Genomic DNA, 16,518 nt, shown 5'->3' on the forward strand with positions numbered 1-16,518 from the left:
TTTTTTTTGACAAGTCAGCGGAGATAATTGGACCACTATCATCCCGTATATTCGATTTCGGGGTTGACACACGCGAAGCACGCGCTGCTCTCGGACTTTCTCGGCCGGTTATATAACCTCCAGGGTGTCAGCAAACACGGGACGACCGGTTCACGAAATTCATGCATAATAATAATCCAACGATACGGCCTTCTCGGCTGTCGGCTCGAGGCTGTTCTGATATCTGTCGGCCGGATTACTATCAGAGCATAAGAATGGAAAGGGTACGTTCAGGCGAGAGACGGGGAGGCGCCATGACACGCGTGATACGCGCGTATGGGCTCGTTCTACCGTGACGCTGCCCGATTAAAGTCCAAGATACGAAACTGGTCCGCGTCCCTGCGAACATGATAACTTAAACTTAAACGGTAATACGCGAAACCGTGGAACGCCAAGCCATACCCGCAAGCAATCCTACTGATTCTGAGACACGGTGGAAAAAATAGGGGCGAGCACGATCCAGATTTATGCGTATCGCGCGTTCCTTTTTTTAAATTTCCCTGGATGTTTCTCGTTTTCACGATGCCTTTACGTCGCAACGGCGTGCTTGGAACTCTGATCGAAGACGGAAATACGTCGATGCGTACGCTGGGAAAGATCCAAGTTACAAATAGCAGCACTTGGCCATTGAATCAGTTTTCAACATTGTACGAGATTTTAGTAAAATTGAAGGGACTGAACGAAACTTAATCGACCTCGCTATATTCTATATACGCTATTCAAAGGTTTAAAGCATGCCAAAAATTTCAAATGAAATAATAAATTCCACGAGTAATACCAAAATTTTAATCAATTATATTTCTCACAAAAATGTACAAAAAGAAGTTTGTCCGAACGATCGTTCGTTTTTAATTCCGTTATCGTGCAACTTTCGTTGCGAAATAGCGAGTTTCGAGACGATACTGTCAAAAGAATACAGTATCGTTTCCTGAAAGCGGTCGACGCACGTTGAATCGATTCTGCATGACAAATTCCACCGAACGACTGTCTATTCATTTGCTGGAACATTGAGCAACGAGAATTATTTGCGTGGCGAACGATGTATTTTTAACGTGGCCGACCAAATCAAGATTTATGATGATTGATCACGTTCCTTTATGATCAGATCTCAGCTACAACCGCCGCGTACGTACGAAACGGACGGAAAAATCGGTGAAACGAAAAAAAAAAAAAACCCATATCGGACAATATTCGTGGAACGACATTAATTATATAGCGTATGAAACAACTATTGGCAGGCCCCCGTACGATCGTTGTATTCGGACTTTCACTTCATGAGCCACTTAAAAGATATCCTCCTTCTCTGTCTATTTCGTTGCTGGCCTCTGTTAAACGCGTATAAGCAACCGTGGACAAAGCTGAAGACAAGTTACTCGTTTCATATTCTTTCCGGAGACTGAAACACGCTGCGACACGCCGACCGTTCGTTCGTTCGTTCGTTCGTTCGTTCAAGATCGCAACGTCGAATTACATTGTGTTATGAACGATTTACGAGAGAAGGAACACGCGACTTTCACTCGAAAGCTTTCGTTTCGCGATGAGCCACACCGGCTGCGGTGCAACGAATGCCCGAATGCGCGCTCCAGTAATCGCGGATCGTTTTCAGCGCTTGTAATTTTTCCGCGCGAGGTCATCTCGACAATGCTCGTCCAAGGGTGAAATTTACGTGGACCGATTATTTTGTAAAAATCCGATTTGTTATCCTACGAACGAATCGAACGGATAAATGCAATAAATTTTCATTTTATTTTTTTTTAGCGTTGCTAGCTCGTTTCTTCATATATTATTCTCCATAGTCACGAGATTGATGTTATGCATTTTATCGTGAAATAATTTTCTTTGGAAATACCTATCAATTTTTTTTTTTTTTTTAGTTAGAAATTACATTCGCATCGTAGTAAGTTATGTTGTCTGATTCTACTATTCAGAACATGCTTTAACAATAGTGAGCCAATTTTTGGCCAAAAAGTATCGAATTTAGCAGCTACAGACTTTTATCTGTTTTTCCGAACTCAAATTGTCTCGTGAAAGGAAGTCAATTTTAGTAAATTTCTGAAATTCAAAAGACTGTAACACAATGTTTAAAGACGATTTTGCCAAACATTTAGAATACTTAAAGATTTGTATCTATTACTATGATTAGGGGAGATTACGTAGAAAACCATATAAATAAAATTTGTTCACGCATAAAATTTACGATAATATCGTAAAATCAATTTCCGGATAAGTATTTCTTAGACCAATTTACTGGAGTAATTCGAAAATCTGTCTCCGGTATTCGATTAGTATAATTCTCTATAAACGACTATCGCAATCAAGGAACGGAAATGCGCTGTGGAAAATGAACGAATACCGCTGTGAATAACAGTTATCACCGATCATGACCAAATGAGAGAATAATAACAACACGTACGAAACCCTGCTTTAACATCACCAAGCTCATTTCCTATGTAGTTTATAGGCACGTTTCAATTAACCTGTTATCTTTACACTTCGGATGCAAAAATATCTGGTGTACGTATATACTTTAGGGAAAGAGCAACGTGATAGAGGAAACTGATATGAAGATGATCCATACAGATAGGCATACAAAAAGACGCAGTTGCAAAAAGAAGAAAAATGAATAACTATCTTATCAAATCGATTTTCTCTCACCGTGTTAATCTATATTACAAATCTCAGGTTAATCAAAGTGATCGATCAACTTTCGTTTTCTTTATCAACTTCACACCACTGGTTTCGAGATCGAAAAGCAGTATTCAGATATTTACAAGAAATATTGAAAGGCACTATACTTCGCTAGCAGTTATCACATCGTCAACTTTCTAAATCATCGCAACGTAAGTATCTGAATTATAATTGGTGAATTTCACTTTGCGTACACGCATTTCAAGAATATGGGAAAGTTGTAAAAGATATAAGATCAATTTATTCGTTTCAAGACTATGGCTTTCATTTATGAAACAAATTGCGCAATCGAAATCCTATATTTATTTTACATTATACTATTGTATTTGTGACTTTGAGAATTATTTTCTTGGAATTTAATGAAATATTAACGCATAATGAGACGGAATATTAAACATGGGTTTATGGAGTTTTGGAAAGTAAAGTTATGTTCAAAAGAAAACTCAGATACGTGTCAAGTAAAAAAAACGATTCGATGAAATTTTATTAACGAATAGAAATATCGATTTTCATTAGAGACTTTGCGGGGAATCACGGGGAATTACAAAATATATACCTGAGTCGTAGTAGGAATGTAAAATTACAAAGAATTTGGATTTACGAGAGTCCCTTGTAGAAGAAATCAGCTGACGACCGAATCGTGAGGAAAAGAAAGGATCGCTTTGACAGTATCCCGTAAGATTCTCCGAATAATTTCACATAGACGAATCAATTTATGAAGCTTCGTGGTTCGTTGATTAAGACAGATTATACGAACCATGTTCATCAATCCTTGACTGGTTAGCTGATTAAATTCTTAATAATTACGCCGTTCGTTTGCTGTAATCTTGAGAGATTTCTGATAATCTAACGAATGTTAATATACGATTGATGAATTACGCGTAAGTTACGAGTAAACTGTACCATCGATGTAGCATGTATTCCTTTTTCACGCGAAATTATTTACTGTTAGGCGTTTTTCATTTTATAGTAATCAAAATTACAGTAAATTAATGCTCACCGATAATGTTTCTGAAATATGTAACGTTAACGATAAGAAGCTTAGCTATCGATAACCCGGTCAAAGTGACTCATTGTTAGTACATTTTACGCAGAACAAGTAAAACGTGATTAGTAAATGTATTCACATGACATTTTCATTTCTTGCTCCAGATATTTCATAAATAATTCATTGTGCTTCATAATTAAGAATTTATTTGATTTTCCACAATTTAATTCAGCAATTACTTTTAAAAGAAAATAACGATTTTTATTAGAGCATGAAAATTACAATTTTTATTGGAGCATATTGAGAAATATGGAAATGCATTTAGGAACAATGTAATGCTCAAGCAATTAAATTATTCTAATTGATACTCAATGGCGCCAGACAAAGAGTTCTAAATTTATCCTCTTATGATATCAACACATGCATAGGATTTGTATTTGTTGAGATGTAGGATTAGTCACAACGATGAGATCAGTATAGATTCTCAAGGAAAAATCTTATTGAGACCTTAAAAAGCATGACAAATTTGGTATTTCTCTATCTTTGGTATTTTTTTTTTTTTTTATCTTAGGAACTCATTGACATTCGCAATAGCGATAAAAAAGTTAATGAAACGTTTCATTCCAATTACTAAAAGTTATTATGATTGTAGAAACAAAGTAAAATTTATTCATTCACGTTTAAAAAAAATCTAGGACAAATTTTAATATACGCTAACATCGTTACACAATTTACCGTAACTTTACCATTCATCGACAACAGTTATTTATGCAATTCTAGCGAGTCATTCAGTGTAAAAGAAATGCAAGGCACAAATGATTGTTTGTCATAGTGAATAATTGTTTATCATGCACCTTACAGAAATCTGGAAATTTATTTCTGAATAAAAGACGACGAGGAAGAAGCAAGTAAGAATGGGAAATGTGTTGAAAAAACTTCCTGAAAATCAGCTGTAAAAACACCCTGGCCATTAACTTAGTATCTCCGAAATACAGTATCTATAGTAATATGCAGTTCACATCGTTAAAGTGGCGTCTTCGAAGCGTCGTAAAGCGTTCTCGTTAATTATGGATAATATGATTATGCGATTCTTCCCATGGTTTCCCTTTTGTGAGACCCGGCTCCAACACATCAGCAACCGGGAACTCTGCAGTGATTCACATAACAGAACAGAAGAAGCGCGCGAACAAAATTCCAATAGTTGAAATTTTAACACGAAACAACAATGTAATTCGAGTGCTAATCTAATTGGTATGTGTCGATAAAGCAATGAATACTTCCATATACCGATAATTAAAACACACTCTAAACGATGTAATTACCGGCAATTGCTCGTTTTAAATACATAAACAATACGGCATGGATATTCAAGTGATTAAAGAATAAAATTAGTTTCCGATACATTTTATCATAGACAAAAGAAATCTTATTTAACTTGTATCGAGTCGTGCAAAGCTTGAGTAGACGATACGTAAAATATTTGAACAACTGTCCTAAGTAAAACATTTGTTATCTTGTTATCATCAATAAAATCATGAAACGCAATCTCTATGGAAGAAGAATGAGCAATACTTTCACAAATCTATCAAATTCTAATTAAAATATGTAATAAACGAAAGAAAGATCACTTCTCTACGTTGTTCTATTGGAGCTCATTGTTTTATTAAAATTTACTCTGTGATAAGATAATTCTTTCAACGTACCTGATACCTGTCCTCGTAAGAAATCGCTGCGTTCAACAGTGGTCCCGCTGAATCATCGTCAGTTTTGTTCGTAACTTGTAAGAATGTATCCTCTCGATGGTATGTGCTTGCGTTCCCTCGAAGAATGCACAATTAAGGGAGAAATTTTACGATATACGATTGAAGATCTGACGGAGCCACTGTCGGATCGCGGTGAATATGATCGAGTAACGTCTGTTTAGACCGACCGAGCGGGTCCGGGCAACTGAACGTGCCTCTCGTTGCGCCTTCACCGACAGCCTCGATTCCTACCTTCTCTTTCTCTTTTTCTCTCTCCCCATCGTCGAGTATCTCCCTTTCTCTTTGTACAAATTGAAATTATATAGTGACAATTTGTTGTCACTTATAATCTTTTAACAATAACCGGTTAAATCAATTTATATATATATGTTACAAAACAGTTTGTTTAATATATATAATATTGAGTTTTGAAACGCTTTTGTGACTTCTATCATTAATCATGTATTTGTACGTTTAAGATTTTATATGATGGTTTTTCTTCATAAATACATTATAAATATCAAATACATTAATATCAGCGAATTTCATTCATTCTAAATTTAAGTCAACATTTAAATAAGCTTTCATTCAGTCCATTACATTATTTTATCAAATGATTAATATCCGTTAAATGTATTTTGTTAATTAATCCCGCTTAATGAATTTTATCCAATTTAAAAAACTTCCTGCTTGAATCATATTCTCTTAACTCTTATACTTTCTTAATATTCGTTTGAATTATTCAGTTTTTAGATTATAAGATTTTTTCAGATGTAAAAAAAAATTTACTGAATGCTTTCTTATCATAGACATGAAAATTTGGCTCCAATTAGCTATAATATATATTTTCTAAAAAGTTCAAGACTATCTTCATATTCGTTATTTTTTCTTCTATTTGTTATAATACGAATTAAAGTTATGCAGCGACGCCGTATGAAAGCATGAAGTTGGCATTGAACAGAAAAGAAGAATTATTCTTATCCAAGTTGCATGGAGGAAGACGTGTAAGAAAAGATTGGTAACATTTAAATGTTTAACTTACTTCAACAAGTGCGCAGTTGAATTCTTGTGAAAAATCATTAATAAAAGCTATCAAAAGTTATAATTATTAAATTAATAAAAAGCAACCTACGAATTATAATTACTAAAATTCGGAATCACGAAGTAAGTAATGACTTTTCTTCTTTTCTTAAAATTATTTTAAAATGAACACATTATTATTTCTCATATTAAAAATAAATTAATAACACCGTATAAATATAGATTTTAGTTCTCCAAAACGTGAATATATAGGTATCTTTGATATAAAGTAAGTATATGTATATATTTTAACAAATATATTAATGTTATATTGATACTTGTTCGTACCCGCTTCGTGCAAATGTGGCCAACGACATTGAACAGTTGACATTGAGTGCCGGGAAATGGTCATTAAGCTCAATATCGTTGTAAGTACACTATGATCGACTCCGTAGTGTCACTAACCCATAAAACAGTGATAACTCTCACCTCGCTTGAATACAAAACGATTCACCAACGCGATAGGTAGCCCAACATGCAGGTATGTTAAAGTTACGGGTTGAATGTAAATGATACAAAGCAGATGCGAAGTAATGTCACAAATAGTAAGCAATGAAAATAATCATGAATTTCTTATAATTTATTTATATCCTATACTGTAATTTACAGCCATATCAGTTTGAATATCTTTTTAATTCATTTATCAATCACAATATATTCTTATTTCTGAATTTATCTCAGGATAAGTTGTAAACATTTGTAATGTTTGTATAAAGTTCATGCATTATCGAGTAATGCAGATATACGACGTACGCAAGAGAGTGCGTGTCATTTTACTAGTACTTTCGAGAGTTTAACTGTAAAAGTTAATGTTTCGTTGTGAAACGACAAAGGAGACCTCCCTTGCGGGCTGTAATTTTCGTTTCGCTCCATTGTTCAGCAGCAATAAAAATTGATCGTTATAGTGTGCCGTGTTACTGGTACGTAAGTTCACGGGACCAGATTGCGACAAGCATTTTTCTTTTATTGTTCTGGCTGTGTATAAGTGGTTTTGCATTCATCGAAAAGAGGCAGCGATAATGCATGCTAAAATATATGATACACCCTTTGGTCTTTTAACGTTCATACTATATCCACGTTGTTATCAGACAACAGCAGTTATCAACTGCATCGGATGACTGTGACATCGTTTTCCCCATGTACCGCGGTTAAAAAAAAAAAAAACACGCATCTGATAAAATGGTGATATACTACGTTAGTTCAGTTATTCTCTGTTAGATCTGCCACGAATGGTACTTTATGTTGTTGTTGGATTATAATTTATAATGTGGAAAAGGTCCTCATTCAGGTATTAGTATTTTACATCACTGTGAATTCTTTGCGAGGACAATTAAGAGTTATGGACGCAAATATTGCGATCTGATAAAATAGAACTACGGTTGCCACATTGAATGTAACATAAAAGATACGCGTCTTATCCGGGTTACGTTATTCCGTTATTTGACGAATGTTTAAAATTCGTTTCGTTGTGCTCTTTATAGTGTATAGAAAAAGTTCGCTTACCAGGGAACTTATTGTTGGTGAAGTTATTATCAGAAGTGGAACGACTTTTGAACGCTCTGCAGCATGTAGTCGCATTTCTAACATCTGTAGGGTTAAATAATCCTTTGTGAATGTTACGGTAATTGACCTATGATTAAGTTAACCTATTTTAGTATTATTGTCTTCTTTTCATAAAAGGAATGACGCAAACAAGAAAAATAGATAATAGTACTTACAATTTATTTTATTTTTGAATCGAATGAAGTCCAATTAACAGAGATCTTTTAATTTAACATTTTCCTGAGAAAAGAAACATATATTTAATTATTAATCACTCATACGTGTACAAATACCATTTACTAATTAATATTGATATTGTATGTATACGATTGATAAATACTCTGAAAATAAACTCACTGAAGATGACTAGAATTTGTTTCAAATTATGCGAATTCAATAATACATTGAATACAATGATAAAATTTGAGAAAAAGCAATTAATTTTAATTGTTAAAATTCATTTAAAGAAGCAGCTAAAACAAACGAATTCTTGCGCGCGAAACGAGCAAGGTTCATGGTAAGATATGTACGTACACATAGTTATAGGTTTTTGAACAGGTTTTGCTAGAAGTTTTACGGAAAATTTGGCGCGACGATCGCAAGTAGAATTACCGACCGAGCGAGAATATCTCTCGCCAGATTGAGTGAACATTCTATATAATTGTAGTACGTGGTGCGCGATTCGCGTCCTAGGCTCTATAAATGTGAGGGCCTCGATTGAACTTCGATAGGTTTCTTTCTGAAAACATTAGCGCCGAGGTAAATGTATCGCCGAAACAACGAACTAGGTTCAGAACTATAGTGTTACGCACAACGTATACCGACTTGTTCTTAATTGTGTATAATACGAGGGTAATATAAAAAACAGATAATACTGTTGGAACAAAATAACGACGTTCGTAAGATTAGCCATCTTGGAAAGATATGTCATATTTGTTAAAACGTCAACAATATAGTGTGTATTGTTCAATACATGCCGCCAGCTTGTTTTAACTACGGTTGACTACACACCTAATCATCAGAAGTAAAAGCGACACGGTGGCGTATTTGACACGCGGACGTAATCGTAAAAGAAGCACAGCTTCATCGAATGATGAATCGCACTGACGGATTGGTACAACGACGACGTGTTGTTAACAGCAGTAGTAGTAGCAGTCTAGGCCAGGATGGTTCCAACGATATTGGCCATAATGATAAATTATCTGGTCATGGCACGGATACAGACTGTACCATGCAAAAAGATCTTAATTCAAATCCCAAGATCGACGATGATTCTGATAAGGAAACGAGATTGACACTCATGGAAGAAGTTTTGTTACTTGGTTTGAAAGACAAAGAGGTTTGTTGACATTATTGTCCTTAACCCTGTATATAGTTTTTTTACTATCTCACATAAAGTAAAATGTATTGTTTTAAAAATCAGTACCTGAGTTTTAAAATTATACCTTGTTACAGGGTTACACGTCATTTTGGAATGATTGCATAAGCTCAGGTTTACGTGGCTGTATTTTAGCAGAACTTGGGTTTCGTGGGCGAGTAGAATTAGAGAAAGCCGGTATGCGTAAAAAGGGATTACTGGTGAGAAAACTTCTATTGAAAAATGACGCTCCTACAGGAGATGTTTTGTTAGATGAAGCTCTGAAACATTTAAAAGAAACTGATCCACCTGAAACTGTTCCTAGTTGGATTGAATATCTTAGTGGTTAGTTGAATATGAAAACATATTTATTTGGTAATCAATTTCTTACGGCACAGTTCTTGGGATATTTAAAATATCTTGCCTCATTTAGGAGAAACATGGAACCCACTGAAATTAAGATATCAGTTAAAAAATGTTAGAGAAAGATTAGCCAAAAATCTTGTTGAAAAAGGAGTTTTGACAACCGAGAAACAGAATTTCTTACTCTTTGATATGACAACTCATCCTCTTACTGATAATCTTGCCAAAAGCCGTCTTGTAAAAAAGGTAAATTGCTATATTTTTTTAATTACCATTTTTAGTTTTTGAAAGTTATATAAGATACTATTTGAATCTTGTTGAAAAGATTCTTTAGATTGAAAACTTATATGTAGAAATTGTATTTTTTATATCTCTCAGATTCAAGAAGCTGTATTAAGCCGTTGGGTCAATGATGCTGGTCGTATGGATAGGCGAACATTAGCTTTAGTTATTTTAGCTCATGCAGCTGATGTATTAGAAAATGCGTTTGCGCCGCTCTCAGATGACGATTATGAAGTAGCTATGCGACGAGTACGAACATTATTGGACCTTGACTTTGAAGCAGAAGCTGCTAAACCTAATGCTAATCCAGTTCTATGGGCAGTATTTGCTGCATTCACTAAGTAACAGTCCTTTAAAAAATTACAAGTGTATAAAGCAAATACTGGGTACTAGTATAAATACTTGGGACTATCAATTTTACAGAAATTTTTGTTGCAATCTGAAATGGAATAGTTGCAAATATTGTTAATCATCATACAATTCAGACCAAATACCTTGAATCCGACTGTGTAAAGCAGACTAGAGTATTAGTCATTTCCATTATTGTTATTTAATACATTTGATAGCTGAATTATGAATGTTCATATTTAAATATTATGAGAAAAAGAATAACAAAATTTAAGGTATGAATGAGTACTTTGCGTGTGGGGTAGTGCCATGTCAGCTCAGGAACAAAAGATCGTACTGTGCTGAGTTTTGTCCCATATCTTCTCTGTGTCTATTGTGTCTGCACATGGACTGTGAATATGTTTATAGACACAATAATTATGTGGCCGGTATTCAATTGTCAAATCGTGTCACATTTCTGCTAGCGATCTAAATGTTAAGGCGACGAAAGTAATTCTTTGCACAGTTGTGACATTGACGACGAATTTTTACCGTTTCTTTACGTCTTCTTTATACAAAACTGGATTATAGTAGGTTTGTACTTCCCAAATCCGTTTTTGTTTTTAAACTAGTGTACACATATAGTTTCACTAGGTGGCAGTAAAGTACTCGGATGTCAAAAATATTACTTTATGAACGTCATTTCTATCCCACTTAAATATAACGCGGGAACAGTTTGAGAGTAACAAATGAATCGAATACGTCGAACTTAATACGTTTTTAATTAATAATTTTGTTAATTTATCGTATATACCATTGCTACCATTAACATTATATTATGTGATATGTAAGTAGAGAAAATATAAAGTGGGAAGTCTGTTATAATTAGTAAATCACTTTATGAGTACAAGAAAGACAAACCAAGATAAAAAATGGACACGGAAATTTTCAAGGATAACAATCGCTCTTTCATTAAAGTGGAGAAATGTAAGTAACATGTACTATATTTTACAAATTTTCAAGCGTGTATGGGATGATCAAGAAATATTTAATCTTTCTTTGAAATACTTGTATAGTCGCGTAAAGTAATTTCCTTTTTCGGCACTTATATATTTTGTAAGAGATGTTCTGAATAATCAAAATATAAAGAACAACTCATTTATTTAATCTTTTAATCTATTTTTTCGTGTATTATAGATATGTCTCTAAATTCGTAAATTTACGCAGCTGCTTAATAGTCGGTCTCAAATTTTTATTCATTGTGAATACCGAACAATTGTAATATGTTTAGTATGTAGTTTCTGGTGTAATGTAATGGCATTTCTGAGTATTTAGTTCACAAATTATGTTTGTGGAAATATATTAATCTTCGTAATAGAAGGTATATTGTTAGCTGATCATATTGATTTGAATATGTAAGTTTTGTATTATTACTTTTTATTTAAAATTATACATAACATTATATTTTAGCTTCATATTTTTTAAATACACATAAGAATCAATTTTAGTATTTACATCAGAAGAGAGTAAAACTGTTTTAAATATATATTTGTACTTTTTATTGCTTTAATGGTAGTTGAAAATTTTGTACTTATAGAGTTAGAGTTTTAGAAATAATTGATCTAATAGCATAGATGTCTTTAATTTAAAAGAGCATGTTATGTAATCTTGTTTGATTGATATTTCTTGGAACATCCTGTATGTATTCAATTGAATTTTTATATTCAATCATTAAAAATATTTTGATTGTTCATAATGTTGAGAACTCGAGGAGTTTCCTAAATAAGTTTATGTAACATAAAATTACTTTGTGTTTAAATAACATGTATTATAGAATAGTAAATTTATTTTTACCATATATATATATATATGGACACATAAATTTCAAAAATAATAAACAAGAGCTACAAAAAATAGATATTCTAAAATCTCTTAATATCGCTGCCTTAGTATCATAAAGTTACAAATATAGATTCCTTTGTTATGTTATTGCAATATTGGAATACTATTATACTGCATCCCAAATAAAAAATATTTACTGAAAGAGATTTAAGAAGTATGAGCTATTGTTAAATTTCTTGTAATACAACAAATAGTCAATAAATATCATAATTTTATACTTGCATATTATTAAAAAATTCGCTTAAAAAGATAATTAAGAAAGAGCTTGCTGGACAAGCTCATTTTATAAATATTAAACATTTATAACATTTATAACAATATCTATAAACTCAAAATTTCATTTATGAATATTATATATTGATGTGTAAATACAAATTCAAATATTTTTATAATTACTTTAATAATTTTAATAATTTATAATTACTAAGAGTTCTATTGCCACTTGGTAGAGTGTTCAAAAATTTCTTTAGGGTGTGGTGCTACATACAAATGTACATATCATTCACTAAACTTTTAGATCTAGATTTTAGATCTGATACTTTATAATTCTATGTTTATGTTTTGAATTTGATTTATTTGTACTTTCTTGTAAAACATAGATTTTTTTGTGAAATGTTTCAAATTTTTAAAGTATACTTCGTAGTATATTTCATATATTATACTCCCTCCGTCTTAAATTAGTTATCATATTTGGTATATAATAAAACAAATGTGACAACTAATTTAGCACGGAGGGAATATATAAAATTAAAATAATTCTTTAATTCTAAGAACACACATATTACAATTGATTCATGATTTTAATCATCAAATTATATATGATTCATAATATATCATATATTTATTTTAATTACTGATTTTATATTAGCTGCTATAATATAATATTATGATATATTGATTCTGTGAAAATTATTTCAATATCTTTGATCAATTATTTTTCTTCTTCATAAATACACTTATGTTATGAATAATATCCCTTTTCAATTTAGGAAATGCATTTCTAAATACATATTATATGATTGTAAAAATTATATATTTTTAGAATTGATACACATTACTCATTTTGTTATATACTTATTGAAAGACAAATTTTGGAGTAAATTAAATTTGGTAAATTTTCTATTTTAGTGTTCTTTTATCAAAATTGTTATTTTAAAATTATTATCGTAATTTTAATTTGGTTTTAATAAATAGTAAATAATAAATACCATTAACATGAATTTGCAATACAGATTAGTATATTAAAACATGCATTTGATGCATATTAATTGTGTACTATCATTAGAAAATAATATAATAATAATAAAATCATATGCACACAAAATGATAATATAATAATTTATTATTTAAGTACTTATAAAAGTACATATTATAGAAAAAAATATGATACATAATATAAATACACATTATAGGAGAAAATATGACGCATAATAAATATGAAAACTTATGATCATTGTTTATATAGATTTTGAGGAATTTTAATTTTGAATAAAAGACGTGATTAAATTTTTGCAATAAAATTTATAAAATTTTATGTTTTGTATTTACGTGTGTACAATATTTTATTTATAATTAGATGATTTGTTTTAGAGAAATAGTTCGTGGTATAAACATTTTAATTAAAAAACTATATTATAGTACAAAATGTATATATATGTATATAGAAATTCAAAAAGGCAATTACCGAAATATAACTATAAAATGGCTTTTGATAATTATTTTCATAGCTTAAATCACACATTTTATAATTTAAATAATCATATATAAAATAATTAATTACTATAACAATTAAATTGTATATGTAACACTTATAGGTATAAATTGATAAACTATACACATATATGTACAATCAATTATGTACATTGAATATACAGTAGTTGAAATGCAATAGAATTGTGAATAGTACACATTTAATACAAAATATATGCAACACATTGAAATTTGCTTATAATTCAATGTTTCTAATATCTGATGGTTCATAGAATTTTAACATATTTTACTAGAACATTGACAAGTTCCAGCTATTGTAGTTTGGATAAGTCCATATTCTCCTGTAAACATCCAATTTTCATCTTTTTTGAATAATTCTTCTGCTATACCAGGTACTAGACCAACACAAACATCAGATTTTACTGTTCTCAAACTTAAGATATGTGTAGGATAAAATCCTCTTAATGATTGTTTAAATTCTGTTGTGTATTCCCAATTTATATCACCCAATAATTTTCTATAGTTTAAATCACCTTTGAATATTGCTAATTTAGCTTCTGATAATTTTGCATATAATGTTGGGTCATGTTCTTTCATTTCTGCAAAGTCATAAGGACTTGTCCAATATAGTTCTTCCTAAATAACATATATAAAAAATATTGATAGTGTAATAATTATTTGAAATTGACAAAAAAAAAAAAAAAAAAGAAATAACTAAGATTACCTCAATAGTCCATACGTTATTTTTCAAGTAATTAGCTAATTCTTGTATACTTTCATTTGGTGAATTTTGCATGTATGTTAGAGTCCAGTTAAAATCATTTGTTGTTGTATCACTGACATACCATGGATAATGTTTTACATAAAACCTGATCTTTTCAGCAAGTTTAGTTGCAATTAAGAATGCAGCTAAGCATAAATCAGTAAAAAATTCATATCCTGCATTATCAAGTATTATATCTATGATATTTATATCATTACTGTCTTTCTTTTGTAGTAAATTCCAAACGAAATCTAAATTATTTACAAGAATATTTTTATCTAATGATTTTAACACTTCTATAGGATTACTACTCTGACTAACTTCTGCTCCTGCACTTAATGATAAATCACATCTATAAAAAAAAACATATTCTAGTAAATTTGGTGATAGAATAATACATGAGAAATAAGGTAATATAGTGAAAAAAATGAACATACTTGTTACCCCAAAGATTAGATTTAAGAAATTTAAAAAGTTCTTCTTTGGTTTCAACTATTGATAGATTTTCTACTTTATGTATGAGGTTCATAGTATAAGCAGAAAGTACTTCTACGCTACTTAATGAATTTATAAATGCGCTTTGTTTTTGCTGTTCGAAGGGATCATAATTTTTCATAAATTTCCTGTAAATTGTATAATATATTTATATTATATATTATCAACTATTAGTTCTTCCTAGTACTTACAACAGGGCAATTTCTTGTGCAAGTGCCCGATACATATAGCATTCACAATATAGCCAAGTAGTATTGAACCATGTTGGTGTTCCTCCCTCTATCTCGGTTCTTTTTATTAAATATTTATTCCATTCTTCAGCATCATTGTCTTTACTATCAGGTAGTAATCGTAGAGGTTTCAAAGTTTTATTTGTTCCTATTTCATTCTTTAATTTACTGATAAATCCCATTATTTGTTTAACTTCTTCTACTGCATTCTAAATAGTTTAAGAATTACATATGCTATATGCAAATTTTAATATTCTAATAAGTATATTTCTAAATATATATTTTACCTCTCCATATTTCTCAACAATATTTTCCTTGTTTCGACTCAGAGTATCAATTATTTTAGTTAAAATTACTGGTAATCTATCTTTAAGTGTAATATAGGCAAAACTCCTATAAGAAACATAAAATATGTTAAGTTTCAAAATATCTTTATTCTTAGGTTAAATAGAGGTAAAATATTTGATTTACTTTTTATAGATTCCTGATAATGGTACTCCAAAGGGTGTTTGTATATCTTGTAGATCCTGAATGTCTACGGAATTCGATCTTTGAGTCATGATTTCACTACAGAGTTGCTATTACTCCTAAACTGCAATAGATTACAAGCAGCTATAGATACAGTGTGGACTCTGAAATGAACGGATACTGACAATATCTTATATTCACTATATTTGTCTTATATAACAGAATAAAGATATCCCTATACTTCGTATTTCGATTTTTTAAATATTTTATTTGATTTTTTAATATTAATATCGTCTGATTTTTGGAATTCTATTATTAGACTGTGATCAACAGAAAATGAATGAAGCATTACTATATCATAAGCACGTGCATCGCGCGTGCGTATGTTCTTGGAACACTGTTCCATCATATAACTAATGTTATTATACAGCACAGAGCTATGCGAATGAAAACAAACTCAATATTGTTAAAGTGAAGACTTTATTATTTAAAATAAAATCAAGTTAATTGTTCTATAATTGTTTTTCACGAAATTATAACAG

General features: G+C 31.1%; 3 protein-coding genes across 4 annotated transcripts in view; 1 reads left to right on the top strand and 2 right to left on the bottom strand.

Moving 5' to 3' along the window:
• The window catches only part of LOC122535871, a 64,144-nt gene extending 58,454 nt beyond the window's left edge, over positions 1 to 5,690 (bottom strand). The window contains exon 1 of the mRNA XM_043667749.1: positions 5,419 to 5,690. The gene's annotated coding sequence lies outside the window, so the exon portion shown is untranslated. The remainder of the gene's footprint in view (positions 1 to 5,418) is intronic.
• A 3,059-nt stretch (positions 5,691 to 8,749) lies between these two features.
• Positions 8,750 to 12,326, top strand: LOC122535875 (Golgi phosphoprotein 3 homolog sauron). Its single transcript, XM_043667753.1, has 4 exons — positions 8,750 to 9,418; positions 9,535 to 9,781; positions 9,870 to 10,045; positions 10,178 to 12,326. Exons 1-4 carry the CDS (start codon positions 9,170 to 9,172, stop codon positions 10,424 to 10,426), a joined length of 921 nt encoding a protein of 306 aa, XP_043523688.1. The 5' UTR covers positions 8,750 to 9,169; the 3' UTR covers positions 10,427 to 12,326.
• A 1,768-nt stretch (positions 12,327 to 14,094) lies between these two features.
• On the bottom strand, positions 14,095 to 16,357 carry LOC122535876 (damage-control phosphatase ARMT1-like). 2 transcript variants are annotated; one of them, XM_043667756.1, is made up of 7 exons: positions 16,218 to 16,357; positions 15,980 to 16,140; positions 15,796 to 15,901; positions 15,470 to 15,717; positions 15,221 to 15,406; positions 14,745 to 15,135; positions 14,095 to 14,656 (listed from the first exon to the last, which is right to left on the bottom strand). In XM_043667756.1, exons 2-7 carry the CDS (start codon positions 16,066 to 16,068, stop codon positions 14,297 to 14,299), a joined length of 1,380 nt encoding a protein of 459 aa, XP_043523691.1. In that variant the 5' UTR covers positions 16,069 to 16,140; positions 16,218 to 16,357; the 3' UTR covers positions 14,095 to 14,296. The 2 variants fall into 2 exon arrangements, with proteins under 2 accessions (XP_043523691.1, XP_043523689.1); XM_043667754.1 differs by having other exon boundaries at positions 14,097 to 14,246; positions 14,280 to 14,656; positions 15,980 to 16,304.
• Positions 16,358 to 16,518: the final 161 nt, after the last annotated feature.

The sequence above is a fragment of the Frieseomelitta varia genome, unplaced genomic scaffold (genome assembly GCF_011392965.1).
Source record: "Frieseomelitta varia isolate USP_RPSP 00005682 unplaced genomic scaffold, Fvar_1.2 scaffold_782, whole genome shotgun sequence".
Taxonomy (NCBI): domain Eukaryota; kingdom Metazoa; phylum Arthropoda; class Insecta; order Hymenoptera; family Apidae; genus Frieseomelitta; species Frieseomelitta varia.